Source organism: Sinocyclocheilus rhinocerous, unplaced genomic scaffold (assembly GCF_001515625.1).
Source record: "Sinocyclocheilus rhinocerous isolate Xijiao unplaced genomic scaffold, SAMN03320098_v1.1 scaffold2531, whole genome shotgun sequence".
Lineage (NCBI taxonomy): Eukaryota > Metazoa > Chordata > Actinopteri > Cypriniformes > Cyprinidae > Sinocyclocheilus > Sinocyclocheilus rhinocerous.
In genome coordinates, this window is record NW_015661073.1 from 63682 (window position 1) to 77273 (window position 13592).

Consider the following 13592-nt stretch of genomic DNA (forward strand, 5'->3'; position numbering starts at 1 on the left):
AAAACTTGATGGATTTATTCAAACATAAATAAACATTGAAGAACAGTAAAAAATATAATGAATGTTATATGGTGCATATATTTAGCAACATGCCCCTCTCTACAGTTATATATGAGTTTATGGTCACCAAATATGTTTTTCTGAGGTAAATGGGACGTTACGTGACATTGTTTACAAGCCGTTATATTGACGTATTTGCGCTGCTGAAACACGGATTGAGCAATTACATGAGACAGGATACGGATTGTAAAGTTGTACTCTTTCTTTTAACTTACCTTCGGATGTTTAATCATGTTTATTTTGTGCTATAACTAGTAATAAAGCGGAGGAGAAAATCTGAGACTTTGTTTCATATTAAAAGTACCAACGCACAATGCTTATTGCGATATATTGGATGGGAAGTGCGCTTCAAAGTTCCGTCCATTAACTGAAAACAAGATAGACTAATCAATTCTTGGGATTTAAGAATCGATATCGTTCGTATAAATGAGAATCGATTAATATCGAGATATCGATATTTTTTCCCCAGCCCTAATAAAAGCCTGATGCATCAAATGATACTCATCAACAACAACAACAAAAAATTGTCTAAAGGTTCAATAAATAGTTCCATTTTAAAAAATTAGATTTTTCTGATTATGATTTAATATGTCTGGCTTCACAGGGTTAATCTCAGTCTGGAAATGAACTAAAAGCACAGTGTATGTTAAATGTGAGCCTGGAGCACAAAAGCAGTGTTAAGTCGCTGGGGTATATTTGTAGCAATAGCCAACAATACATTGTATGGGTCAAAATAAAATTGACCCTTATGACTGGTTTTGTGGTCCAGGGTCACATATGAGCTTTGTGGCGTCTTAAGTTTGTGGTTTGTTTGTTGTTGTGTGTTCAGGGTTCCTCTGACGGTGGAGATGTGGCACAGAGAGCCCAGCTCTCCAGATGTTCTGCTGGGTTCTGTCAGCATTCAGCTTTCCCGTCTCCTCGGCTCCGAGAAAACACGCTTCCTCGACCCATCCGGTCATCAGCACTGGAGACAGAGCTGTTCTGAGAGGATCCCCATCATGAAAGCAGACGGGTTCGTGCAGAGTTAGAGATGAAAGGCTTGTGCTGCGGTGTAGATGCAAGCGTGACTAGTGCAGGGCTGCGTTTAGTTGCTGGATCATATTCTGTTCAATCCCAGCAGGACATTGTACCTGCAGCACACAGAACTCAAAACACACAATGCTCAAATGTTTTGTTTTTTAATTATTATTATTGTTATTGAACAGTATATCGTGTACAAACAACATGGCAACAATAATATATGTTTGCATTAGAACAGTAGAATCAGGTGCAAAAAGAAATAAACAGAATAGAAAATAGATAAAATACAAATAAATTGATAGAAGATAAATTTTTTAAAGAAAAATAAGAATAAAATTAAAAGGCTAGGTTTTTTTTTTGTTACATTCTTCGATTATGGCAAAAAGGTTTATTGCATTATTATTTTTCATCATCTTAAGGACATTTGTGTAAGAATGAAACTCATTGTGAAATACACACAACCTATGTTTCACTTTCAAATACTTGGATTTATGTATATAACATTTTTCCAGAACAAGGATGTTATTAACCAAAAAATGTTCTTTAACCCCTTAAGTGTCACCCTCTCGTTTTTGAACATAGACGTGAAAGTGCACTATCCGAACTTCCAGATTAATGAACACTTTGGAATACAGACCTAAGGTTGGACTCTTTTTATTGCAGAAGTGGAATCATTTCAAAATATGAAGGTATCAAAAAGTTATAGAAGTTTATTGACTGTAAAGAAAATGCACTGTATAATATAATTTTTATTATTATTTTATATAAAATAAATATTTTTCATAACTTATTTAGACATTAGGATTTAATTTTATAGCAATTTTACAGTAAAACTTATGTCCCAAATTTGAAGTTGATGTAAAAAAAAAAAAAAAAAAAAAAAAAAAATTAGTTCCCGGGGGGATTTTATTTAGGCGTTATACCACAAACAGCCACCGGGTGACACCCAGAAATTTTTGTTGATGCATTTTTCTGTCACAAATGTCTGAATTTCTTTGTCAATGTTACTTCTAACCACCAAATATGGAATCTTGAGACTCAGACCTTTCCAACGATATGTATTTTGTCAAGATTATAAAAAGTTTTGATTGTAAAATACCGTAATACATTTTGTAATATGACTCCTCCCACTAATGGAAGGAGACTGCCGAAAGATTTTAAAGTACCATTTCCATAGTAAGGCAATGTCCGATTTCAAAATGGTTTTCACAAGATGAATTTTGAGGTTTTAAGCTTTCAAATGATATCTAATGGGTGATCACTATCATTTTTGATAGAGTAAAAAAGCAATAAAATATGTAATGGCTGTGGGCCTGCCGGCGACACTTAAGGGGTTAAAGGTATGCTTCACCCGATAAATAAACATTCTGTCCTTTCTTTCTTTTATGGCAAAACAAAAGAAGATATTTTGTAGAATGTTCGGAACCAGACAGCATTAAACCCCATTTACTTTCACTATATGGAAAAAACATTGAGGCAAAAATATCTTCGTTTGTGTTCGTAGAAGAACGTCATACAGGTTTGAACGACACGAGCTGCAGAATGAGTTTTTAAGTTTTTAGGTTGAGGATGTTTTTTTTTCTTCTCCTGACCGGTCTGTTTAGATCACATCAAGCACATTTTTAGGATACATGACAACAATTGCAGGGATTAAAGTGTTCCGTCGCTACGACGGATTTCCCTCAGTTCATAAAGACAGTCACTTGCTTCATTCCTGAATGATTCAGCCGTTCGAACGAATCAATTGAATGAATGATTCAGTGATAAAATCAGTGACTTGCCGCCACCTGCTGGCGGATTTAGTTTCATTTTTAGCATTTTTTTTTAAGCGTTTTTCTTAAGTAGTAGAATAAGACAAATAAGTTACCAATCATATGCAATTAGTATTAATAAATTAATGTATACTACAGAGGTGGCACAGAAGAACACAAAAGTGGCTTGTAGGTACATTTCCAGACGTTTAATGAGGCTCAGAGGTGGCATGAGTGCAATTAATATTACATGATTTAAATAACTGAAATTATAGGCTAAAAATTAAACTAAATCCGCCAGCAGGTGGCAGCAAGTCACTGATTTTATCACTGAATCATTCATTCAATTGATTCGTTCGAACGGTTGAATCATTCAGGAATTCTTTATGAACTGACGAAACACTTTAATCCCTGCATTTGTTGTCTGGCCTTTTTTTTTTTTATGTCTCACAATTCTGACCTTTTTTGCAATTCTGATAAAAAATTTTAAAAAGTCAGAACTGCAAGATTTAAATTTTTTTTAGGTGCCGTTATCTTGTTTTCTGTGCTGGAACAAACAGAATTGCGAGATGTGAAGATTACCTTTTTTCTGCTTTTGTATCCTGTTGCAGAAATGCGCTTCTGTAGGAGTCGTTTTGATGGTTGAACTGAATTGTGTGTCTGTAGGTCTGAGAAGTTGGCTGAACTCTGTTATGCGAGCGTTCTTGAAGATCTGGGGTTTGTGAAAGCTCAAGACGTCCTCGTCTCTGAATCGTCACAGGTGCGGCGGCTCTTTGATTGATTACTGTTCTGTATCTGAAGGTGGATGTGGCTTGAACAGCAGGGTCACGGGTGTTGTTTGTTGTTCAGGGGCTGCCGGCAGCTCTGGCTCCTCCCCCTCAGGGCCCCGGGGGGGCGGAGCCTCTCACTCGACCTCGAGAGACCCCGGAGTACAAGGCAGCGCTGGAGCTGGAGATGTGGAAGGAGATGCAGGAGGATCTGTTTGATAATCAGGTGCGGCTCTGCACATCTCAGAGGGAAAACACAATTTCACTGCTGTTTTTAAAATTAATAATAAGAGTTTGAGGTGTTATGAAGAAACTCTAACCTTCACAATGCAAAGCTTCATCCTCGCCCAAAAACAGTGTTAGAAAAACAGCTCAAAGCGGACAGTGTTGAGCTCATACACTGTCAAAATGATTGCAATTTTAATGGTAAAAGACTGTTAATTGGTTAATTGTAAGCTCCCTTACTGTATACAGTGGAAAACTGTAATAGATCTAAGTAAAATACTGTTTTTTTTTTTTTATAAAAGAGTATTTTTTAAAAAAAACGTTAATTTGACATTGCCAGAACCTCACATTTAATGGTTTTTCATTAAAATAACTGTTTCTTAGTTTTAACAGTTATGTTTTATGTTGTTAAATGAATGTTTATTGCATTATTTTGTTACCATGATGGTGTTTTGTATTTGTGTTTATGACAACGTGTGCACCTTCTGTATATTTTAATATTTACGTGTATGTTATAAAGGTAAAACAGATTTTAGTCATTTGTTATATATTAACATTATTTCAGTTGATGAAATATAAGCAGTGTCGGGGAAAGTTACTTTTAAAAGTAATGCGTTACAATATTGCGTTTCACCATAAAAAAAGTAACTACCGTATTGGCCCGAATATAAGACGACCCTGATTATAAGACGACCCCCCTTTTTCCAGATGTACCTTTTGGAAAAAGGCTTTTTAAAAACCAAATCTTGTTTTTTCTCAGCAAAACACATTTTGTCTTCAATTGTTTTCATATTGCATGTTTTTCCTATTTTAATTTTTGTTTTGAAAGTATGGTAAAAACTGGTAAAATGTACCAACAATCACATTTTAAAAATTATACACTTTTTGATATACCATAAAAATAAAAAAAAACAGGTAGCCCATCTGAATTAGGACATTTAGGCTATCCATCTAATAGTAGCCTACCAAAATCTTATTAACAGCAGAAGTTAAATCTTACCGTAGTCTTCAAATCTGGGTACTGTCTTACGTTTTAAAATCACAAAGGCAGTTTGGTCCCATCAGGCTAACGTGACAGTCACGACTCATGCAGCTGTAAGGTTTTCTGCTTCTTTTGTTTTTACTCGCGATCTTTACAACACCATTACATTACGTATTTCATGGCACACTCGTTTTATGCGTATTTGGCGCCACCTAGTGTTGTGGGTGTATTATTGACATGTCAAAGTCTAGACCCTGAATATAAGACGACCGTGTTTTTTCAGATGTATTTCCAAGAAAAAAACATCGTCTTATATTCGGGTCAATACGGTAATTGTGTTACTTTTTATGGAAAGTAATGCGTTTTGTTACTTTTGCGTTACTTTTTCTCATCTGGGCTGGGCTGGGCTTGTTTGTTTGTTTATAATATAAAAAAGTTATATTTTTGGCAAATGTAAAATCGCTTTTACACCAAAAGTGAAATGAGTGTGCCTCAGGCTGAAGGAAATGTAGATTCACGTCTGTACAGTAGAGTAGATCAAACAATCCCTTTACCTGTGATGTTATTCTGGATTACATGAAGAATAGGACACAAGAGAAGAAAGTTCACAAAAAAAGTAAATACAAATGCAATGTTTATCTAAAGTCATTTGTGTCCCTGCAGCACAAAAGCAGTGTTAAGTCGCTGTGGTATATTTGTAGCAATAGCCAACAATACATTGTATGCGTCAAAATTATAGATTCTTCTTTTATGCCAAAAATCATTAGGATATTAAGATCATGTTCCATGAAGATATTTAGTAAATTTCCTACCGTAAATATATCAAAACTTAATTTTTGATTAGTAATATGCATTGCTAAGAACTTAATTTGAACAACTTTAAAGATGATTTTCTCAATATTTAGATTTTTTTGCTCCCTCAGATTCCAGATTTTCACATTTTGTCCGATCCTAACAAACCACACATCAATGGAAAGCTTATTTATTCAGATGATGCATAAATCTCAATTTTAAAAAATTGACCCTTATGACTGGTTTTGTGCTCCAGGGTCACATTTTTGCTTATTATTATGGTTGAATTGGATCATTGAAGGACAGCAGCAAAGACACCGATTAATAAAATGGGATTAAATACATTTGTGTTATTTATCATATTCAATTATTGTGGGTTTGCATCATATTCTGAGTTTGCATTTCACTGTTTTCATTCATTTTGAGGAACACTGAATCTGTTTCTGTGCAGTGAGATGAGAAATGCATGTTCACATTGAGTCTAGATCTACAGTAAGATCATGTTCACACACAACGCATCTGCACTCACTCAACACGAGGACCGGAGAGCCGTCGTTTAAGTTCTTTCAGAGGTAATGTGTTGTGTTTGTTTTGTCGTCAGCTGAAGCAGAAGGAGTTGAGTCACATGCAGGCGCTGGCGGAGGAGTGGAGGAAGAGAGATCACCAGCGGGAGGCGCTCATCAAGAAGAAGGTCAGACTCATATCAGTCCTTCAGTGGAACACTGTTTGGTTTCAGACAGTAAAGGCAAGGTTGAAAAATTAAAAGGAAATAATACAATAAAACACTAGCATGTAGCCTTCAAACTTATGTAAACATTGCATTTAAAGATCGCATTAGGAGTAAAAAACAAAACAAGTGGCAGGTATACACTGCAAAAAATGCTTTTCTTACTTAGGTTTTTTGTCTTGTTTCCAGCCCAGATTTCTGAAAATTCTTAAAGGGGTCATATGATGTTGCTAAAAAGAACATTATTTTGTGTATTTGGTGTAATGAAATGTGTTTATGCGGTTTAAGGTTCAAAAAACACATTATTTTCCACATACTGTACAGGAGTTTTACAGTTTTATCTTTACCAAATTCTGTTTTCCATTATTTTCTGGATTCCATTTTAATGGTTCCATTAAATTTTAATAATCAAAAGCATCTCCAATTAATTGAATTTATTTTAAAAAATTAAAAAAAAATTTTTTTTTTTTTCAGGAATACTGCACATTTACATTTTTCTCCTAAATAAATTCTGGTAAATAATATTTCTGGTAATGGTAAATACTCCTTTAAAAAGTGTTTTTTGATTATAATTGTATTATTAGTAGACTAGAACGCGTGGATATGTTGTCATTCTTACACTATAATACTGAACTTTGATTTCAGTGATTTGGACTATGAGATGGATGCACTTTACTTTTGCTTTAAAAAAAGGATTTTATAGAAATGTGGATTTCATTTGGTTTAATAAAATGTAGTTTAATAAAATATTCTTAAGTAATTGTAGATTTTTTGTGGGAAATTAATCGTTTAGATCAGTGGTCGCCAACCCGTCGATCGCGATCTTGAGAAAAGTTTCGATGGCAATGGCATTTTCTCCTCCGTATAAAGCGCAACTCTGCTTTGTTTACAGCGGTAACCAAGGAAACGCTATAGTGCGGTCGGTTCATAAGCAGTGTTGCAATTGTTGCCGCGGGTTGTTGTTCATGTCCGCGGGTTGAAGCGACCCCAATAACGTGATATTTAGTCCCTGGAATGTGAATTTTACTTAAAGATCTCTGCCGAAAAACTTGTATTTTACCCCCGGAATGCGATTTTTACAGAGGAACCCTCCTCAAACCGCGATTGGACTAGTTTTATTGCGAAAACCTGGCAACCCTGTTCATAGGCGCCACCTGCTGTCAGAGAGTGCGTCTCATTCAGACCTGCTGTTTTTGTTTCGTGCAGATGTTTTATGTAGCAAATAAATAAATAACACCAAGTCAGACCATTCTGTTTTTGTTTTAAATCCTGAAATTAATCTAAATCAAATCAAAAACAACTGCCCGTGCAGATCGTGATTAAAATGCAGTGGTTGCCTCTAATTTCAAATGGCTAGATATTTTTGTTTAAAGCCAGTTTGTTTGTTATAAAGCAAATAGCCAATAAATACATTTGCTTAAAAATCAGTATCAGAATCCAATTTGCTAGATAAAAAAAGAAAAGAAAATCTGAATTCTGAATCAGCTGTGATCGGCGCATCACTAATTAAAATACTAAGTAAAAGGCCTCAAATTTGACGTACAATCTGGGATGTCTTTTTCTATCAATTCTTCAATAGGTAGATCTTGTTTTTCATAAAGGCCGAGGTCAGGGATCTTGGGCCTAAAAAGGTTGGTGACCACTGGTTTAGATTAATCGAAATAAAAATAGTTGTTAGTGGCAGCTCTAAAAATCACATAAAGGAGCACACAAGTCATTTGAACCACTGTTTTGATGCTTTAATGGTGTTTTTAAGTGCTTTCTGGAGCTCTGATCAGCATCCGCTGTCATTTATATGTAAAGGAGCAGCATGAACATTCTGCTAAACATCTCATTATATTGTTCTGCTGAAGATATACAGTCATACAGGATTTGGATAACATGACTGTGGCTAAATGATGAGTTTTATATAAATAATTGCCATCACTATTGTTTTTCAGGAAGTCAGGAAAATTATTTTTATATTTAATTATATGAATTTATATATGTATAAATATTAATTGTATTTATTATATTATAAAAAAAATATTTATTAAAAAATATTTTAATATTACAAAAATTTATTATATTATAATTACAATAATTTTTCATGAAATATAATTTTTTTTGTCATTGCGTTTTCAGGAGATGGAGTATAGTCTCCTGGAGGAGCAGCTGCAGAAGACTCTGTCTGATCTGGAGAAGAGAGAGAAAGCTCTGGCTCACGCTGAGATGGAGGTGAGTCTAAATGATCTTCAGAGAGCGTGTCGTGTGATCGTGTGTTTCTGAGGCATTCGTCTGCCGCTCGTTTAGACGCAGAGGCTGCAGCGAGAGCTCCGCTCCGAGCACGAGTTCAGCATGCGAGAGCTGCAAGACAGCGGCCGGCGTCTGCGTGAGGACTGCGCTCACCAGGTGGAGCTGGAGAGATCAAAGGTCAGGCAGCTCGAGGATCTACTGGCTCAGCAGCGACAGCAGGTAAACACAGCAAACACCAGCTGTGACAGTGATCTCTGGCCCTTTGAAGGCACGAGGCGGGAGGGGTCACGGGGTCATGAGGTCACCATCCACCATCCAGCTAATCCACCCGTTCTTAAGGGAGGAGTGAAGAGCTTTAGCGGTGATCCAGCGAGCGCTGTTTAATGTCAGTGTTTCTGGTCTGGTCTTGAACTCTCTGTAGATGCACAATCACACTACAGCAAATGCTTTCAGTCACTAATGTTACCAGTGTTGGGGGTATTACGTAATCAGATTACTTTTTTCAAGTAACTAGTAAAGTAACGCGAATTTCCAAAGGGTGCCGCTAAAAAAAGGTTGGGAAACACTGCTCTAGACAAACATTTGTGTGTCTTTTTTATTCCTGGAGTGTGTTGAAATGTCTTCTGAATAATCCTGAAAAAGTATCACAGGTTCCAAAAAAATATTAAGCAGCAAACAGTTTCCAACATTGATTATAAATCAGCTTATTAGAATGATTTCTGAAGATCATGTGACACTGAAGACTGGAGTAATGATGATAGTGTTATATTAAAAGATAATCGCTGACGTAATGAATCACCAGCTTTCTGAGATCATTGTATTTGTCTGCGGCTCCTCTGTGAACTAGAGCATCTCCTCGTCTTCACACAGCCCACCTACTGAAATACTTCAGTCTCGTTCTTTCCCAGAAAACATCTGGCCCGGCGCAGCGCTAACAAATCAAGCAAAGCAGGTTTCTGACATTAGAAAAGAGAAGAGTCTTCCCTCTCGTGTCAGTAATGTGTAAACATACATTTGTCCCGGTTTATCCAGGCTCAATCCTCCCCGTCTCTCTTCGTCTTTTCTGGAGGCTCTCTGCTCGTTTGCGAACACCAAACATCGTGTGTCAGGTTTCTCTGGCGTCTGCTTTCAGAAGCGGCGGATGGAGAGCGCTTGTAAGGTTTTAGTTGGACTGGACGCTGTCTAACACACGTGAAGTGTTTCAGCGGGAGCGGCTTGAGCTGATGGATGTGCTGTTAAACACACACCGGATCTGTAATCCCTCTCAGTGTTCAATCACAGACTCAGCTCTGCAGATTAATAAGAGAGTCATGCTTGAGCAGACTTTACTGGGTTTCCGCGGGGTCTTAAAGTCTTAAATTTAGCTGTATCAAATTTAAGGCCTTAAAAAGTCTTAAATTGTACAAGAAAGTCTTAATTATGATTTCAAGAGGTCTTAAATTTGGGGACGGAAAGACCAGAATTGCGATATGCTGAATGTGACGATTAAACTTCAAAAGACTATGATTTCATTAAACGGTATCGACGGTACACCTTCTTCGGTAACGATATAAAAAATGTTCGATATAGCGCACGATATCGGCACGTGCTCTGAGTGACGCAGACAGCACACACAAACACATGCTGTAATGCCTGCCTGTGATGAGGAGATTGTGAATAAAGAATGAATATTAGTCGAATTTAAAATAAACATTTGCATTTGAATGCAAAAATAGTACAATCAAATGTTAGGTGTGCGTCAGGGAGCGTCATGATGATGATGTAAGTGACGTTGTTGCATTTTAATGTTTTGTTAGTCTAGCCCACGTGACGCACCGCTGCTGCGTTATTCGTTCAAAATATTAGAGCAATATAGTAGCTCAATGCGGAGAAGATCTTGATTAGGTTAAAACCGAAACCAAGCCATTCAGCAAAGTCAACGCAAAGACGCTAATAGAGGCGAATTCGCGACGCGAAATGCGCGATGCGTTTGCCGCGAACGCACGATATTCGCCTCAATCGCGTCTTTCGCGCAAGTTCAAAAACCTACACGAGCGCTGCAGGTTCAAAGTCCGGTGCTGCTGCTCGGTGTTCTGCTGTTACCGTGGAAACTGTGATATTTCTACCAAACGCTCCACCTGCTGTCAGAATAAATGAGTGTTTTCAATAAAACTGTTGTTTTGTTCAGAGTTCAGACCAATGTGTAAATCGACCCATGTTTTTACCCTGCAAACACGCAGAGCTTTGAATGTGGACTGGTGGATCGATAAAAAGACAATGCATTATAAAAATCTAAACAGAATAGGGGTGTGCGATAATATCGTAATTGTTGTTTTAACGATGTGCGATTTGATATTATCGAGTATATCGCGAAAAGCAAACACAACACCTACAGAGTGCGCGCATACATTAGATGACGAAGTCTAGCAGGTTAGACAATATATGGGGCAGAAAATTTATATATTTATATCATTTCATATAGTTAATATCACACGAAAAGTGCCGTTTTTTTTTTTCTCCAAAAGTCAGCATGATTATAAATGTGATATTCATTTTATACAACAGAAGTTAATATTAAGAGACTTGCGTCTTAGACGCCATATTTTCTGTTTTTGCTCTATTTCTCCAATAAAAATAATTCCAGACACAGCCACAGCGCTGTTTTGCGTCTCTGAGCAACATGACGGTGTTTCGTTCCTGAATGAATCAACCGTTTAAATGATTCTGTTCAATCGCAATGACTCACTTATTAACAGTGACTTGCTGCCACCTACTGGCGGTTTTAATTTCACATTTAAGGTGCCTTTTCATTTTTAAAATAATTATTTTTTTTGTGTTTAAAATATCAAAACATTATTTATGCATTTGTAACTGCAGGTTAAAGTATTCCATGTCCCTCAGAGCTGCATTAATGACACTTCAGATGCAGCTTCTGTGTTTCCTCTGCATTGCAAAGATACATTTTGTTGATACTGATTTAATTTGCTTGGTAACAGCCCAAATGCAAGAATTTGACTCAAAAGATGGTGCACACTTTTAGAAAAAATGGCCATAAAACTTGTTGGAAATGATTAATTTCTATCACTGCTGTGATCTTTACAGCACAAGCATCAGAATTTCATCATAGAAATATCAGCATCTGCACCAAATTCATATTTTTGCTCAGTTTGAGTCTCTGAAATACCACTGTATCAGAGCCATAAAAGCCTGATGCATCAAATATGATATGCATCATTTTTCTGTTTGTCTCTTGTGCCTTCACCACGTTCACTACGTTAGATACAAGAGGCTGAGAACAAATGCAAGCAGCTGGAGAAGGAGTTCGAGCTGTACCGGGATCAGCAGAACGTCCGGCCCGAGGTCCGTCTGCAGTCAGAGATCAACCTGCTGACCCTGGAGAAGGTCAGAGACGCTAAACCCTACACAGAGCAGAGGCCTATTATATCCAGTCTGTTTTGAGAATCATCTGTGTTGTTATCATCAAGGTGGAGCTGGAGCGTAAACTGGAGTCTGCTACTAAATCTAAACTGCATTACAAGCAGCAGTGGGGACGAGCCCTGAAGGAGCTAGCCAGGTTTAAACAGGTAAGACTAACAGGTTAACTATCTAAACACACTGCACCGTCACGGCTGTAAATGATAAGTTTAATCTCTCAGAGCGGATCAGAATATTTTGTGCATGAGTCAGTCTCATGAAAATGTGTCCCCAAATCTCACCCCAAAAAATATTGTTTGCATAAAGAAAATGAAGCCTGATATACGGATCATTAAGACATGTACTCCAGAGTCTCATGACTATATAATGCGCCTGGATGCTTACTTTGGAATTGGTTTGTAATTCTCATTCACAAATGTGTTTTTTTTTACTGCATTCAAGTTATACTAAAATACATTAAAGTACTTACAAAAAAAAAAAACATTATTAAAATATATGAAAAATAGATTTATAAAAAAATTATATATATAATTTTATATTTTATGTATTTATAATATGTTTTAAGTATTTTAAAATATACCGTATACAATATTCTTATTTTTAAATATATATCTATTCACAATTGTACTGTTTACTGTGTTCAAGTTACTCTAAAGTACTTAAAATATTTTAAAAAACATAAATATAGAAAAAATATTATAAAATTATATGATAGTATTTATAAAAAATATTTTTATGAAATTTTGTATGTGTGTATATATAATTTTATAATAGTTTATATATTTACTTGAAACATACTGCTTTACGTATTGTCATGCTGCATTAATACTTTAGTTTCACATGAATGAGGATGAGATTCTCGTGCATCACAGTCATGAGAATGTGCTTCAGTGTCATGAAAGTAATGTAACAATGTAAAACATCTTAATGGCTCTAAAAATAGCCTGGAGTTTGTGTTCTGGATCCAATCAGGCTGCAGTCAGCACCAGCTCAAGACTAATGGAGCAGTTTACTGCGTTACAGCAGACGTGGATGTGAGTTCTCATGGAAAGAGCTGTGTGAGTGAACATCGAGCTGCGCTGAAACATTGGGCCGCTTTCCCCTGAACCCTGAGCAGGACAGACACAGTATAAACAGAGGCTTATCAGCCTGCTAATAACTGTTACAGACACACAGCAGCTGGAGCGACCCAGACGCGTCTTTCTCCTTTACTTTCAAGTGCCAGAGATATATAAAGAAAACATCTGATGATTTATGGAGCTCCGAGGCCTCCATAACTTAATATGATATTGAGCTATAAATCAGGCTTGTATTATGTTCAACGTTAAACATCTGAATATCAAGTTGGCTTGTTGAAACATCGATGGATGAATTGAAGTGGATCGTTTTTCACTGAAATGATCTCAAAGACTAAAGATACAATGCTGTTCAAAAGTTACAATTTGTAATGTGTTTTAAAGAAGTCTCTTCTGCTCATCAGGGCTGTATTTATTTGATCAAAAATACAGAAATATTATTAGAATTTAAAATAATTCTTTCTATTTTAATACACTTTAAAATGTAATTTATTGCTGTGATCAAAACTGAATTTTGGTATCGGTCCAAAATTATTTTTATTT

The 13592-nt window shown here is 36.3% G+C and overlaps 1 protein-coding gene across 1 annotated transcript in view; it reads left to right on the forward strand.

Annotated features, from left to right (window-relative positions):
- Positions 1-12340, forward strand: part of cep120 (centrosomal protein 120) — a 25441-nt gene extending 13101 nt beyond the window's left edge. Inside the window, exons 11-18 of the mRNA XM_016535740.1 lie at positions 890-1072; positions 3498-3591; positions 3681-3824; positions 6199-6288; positions 8449-8541; positions 8617-8778; positions 11818-11940; positions 12024-12340. Of these exons, the coding sequence (XP_016391226.1) occupies positions 890-1072; positions 3498-3591; positions 3681-3824; positions 6199-6288; positions 8449-8541; positions 8617-8778; positions 11818-11940; positions 12024-12140 (1006 nt within the window). The 3' untranslated portion in view covers positions 12141-12340. The remainder of the gene's footprint in view (positions 1-889; positions 1073-3497; positions 3592-3680; positions 3825-6198; positions 6289-8448; positions 8542-8616; positions 8779-11817; positions 11941-12023) is intronic.
- The last annotated feature ends 1252 nt before the right edge of the window (positions 12341-13592 follow it).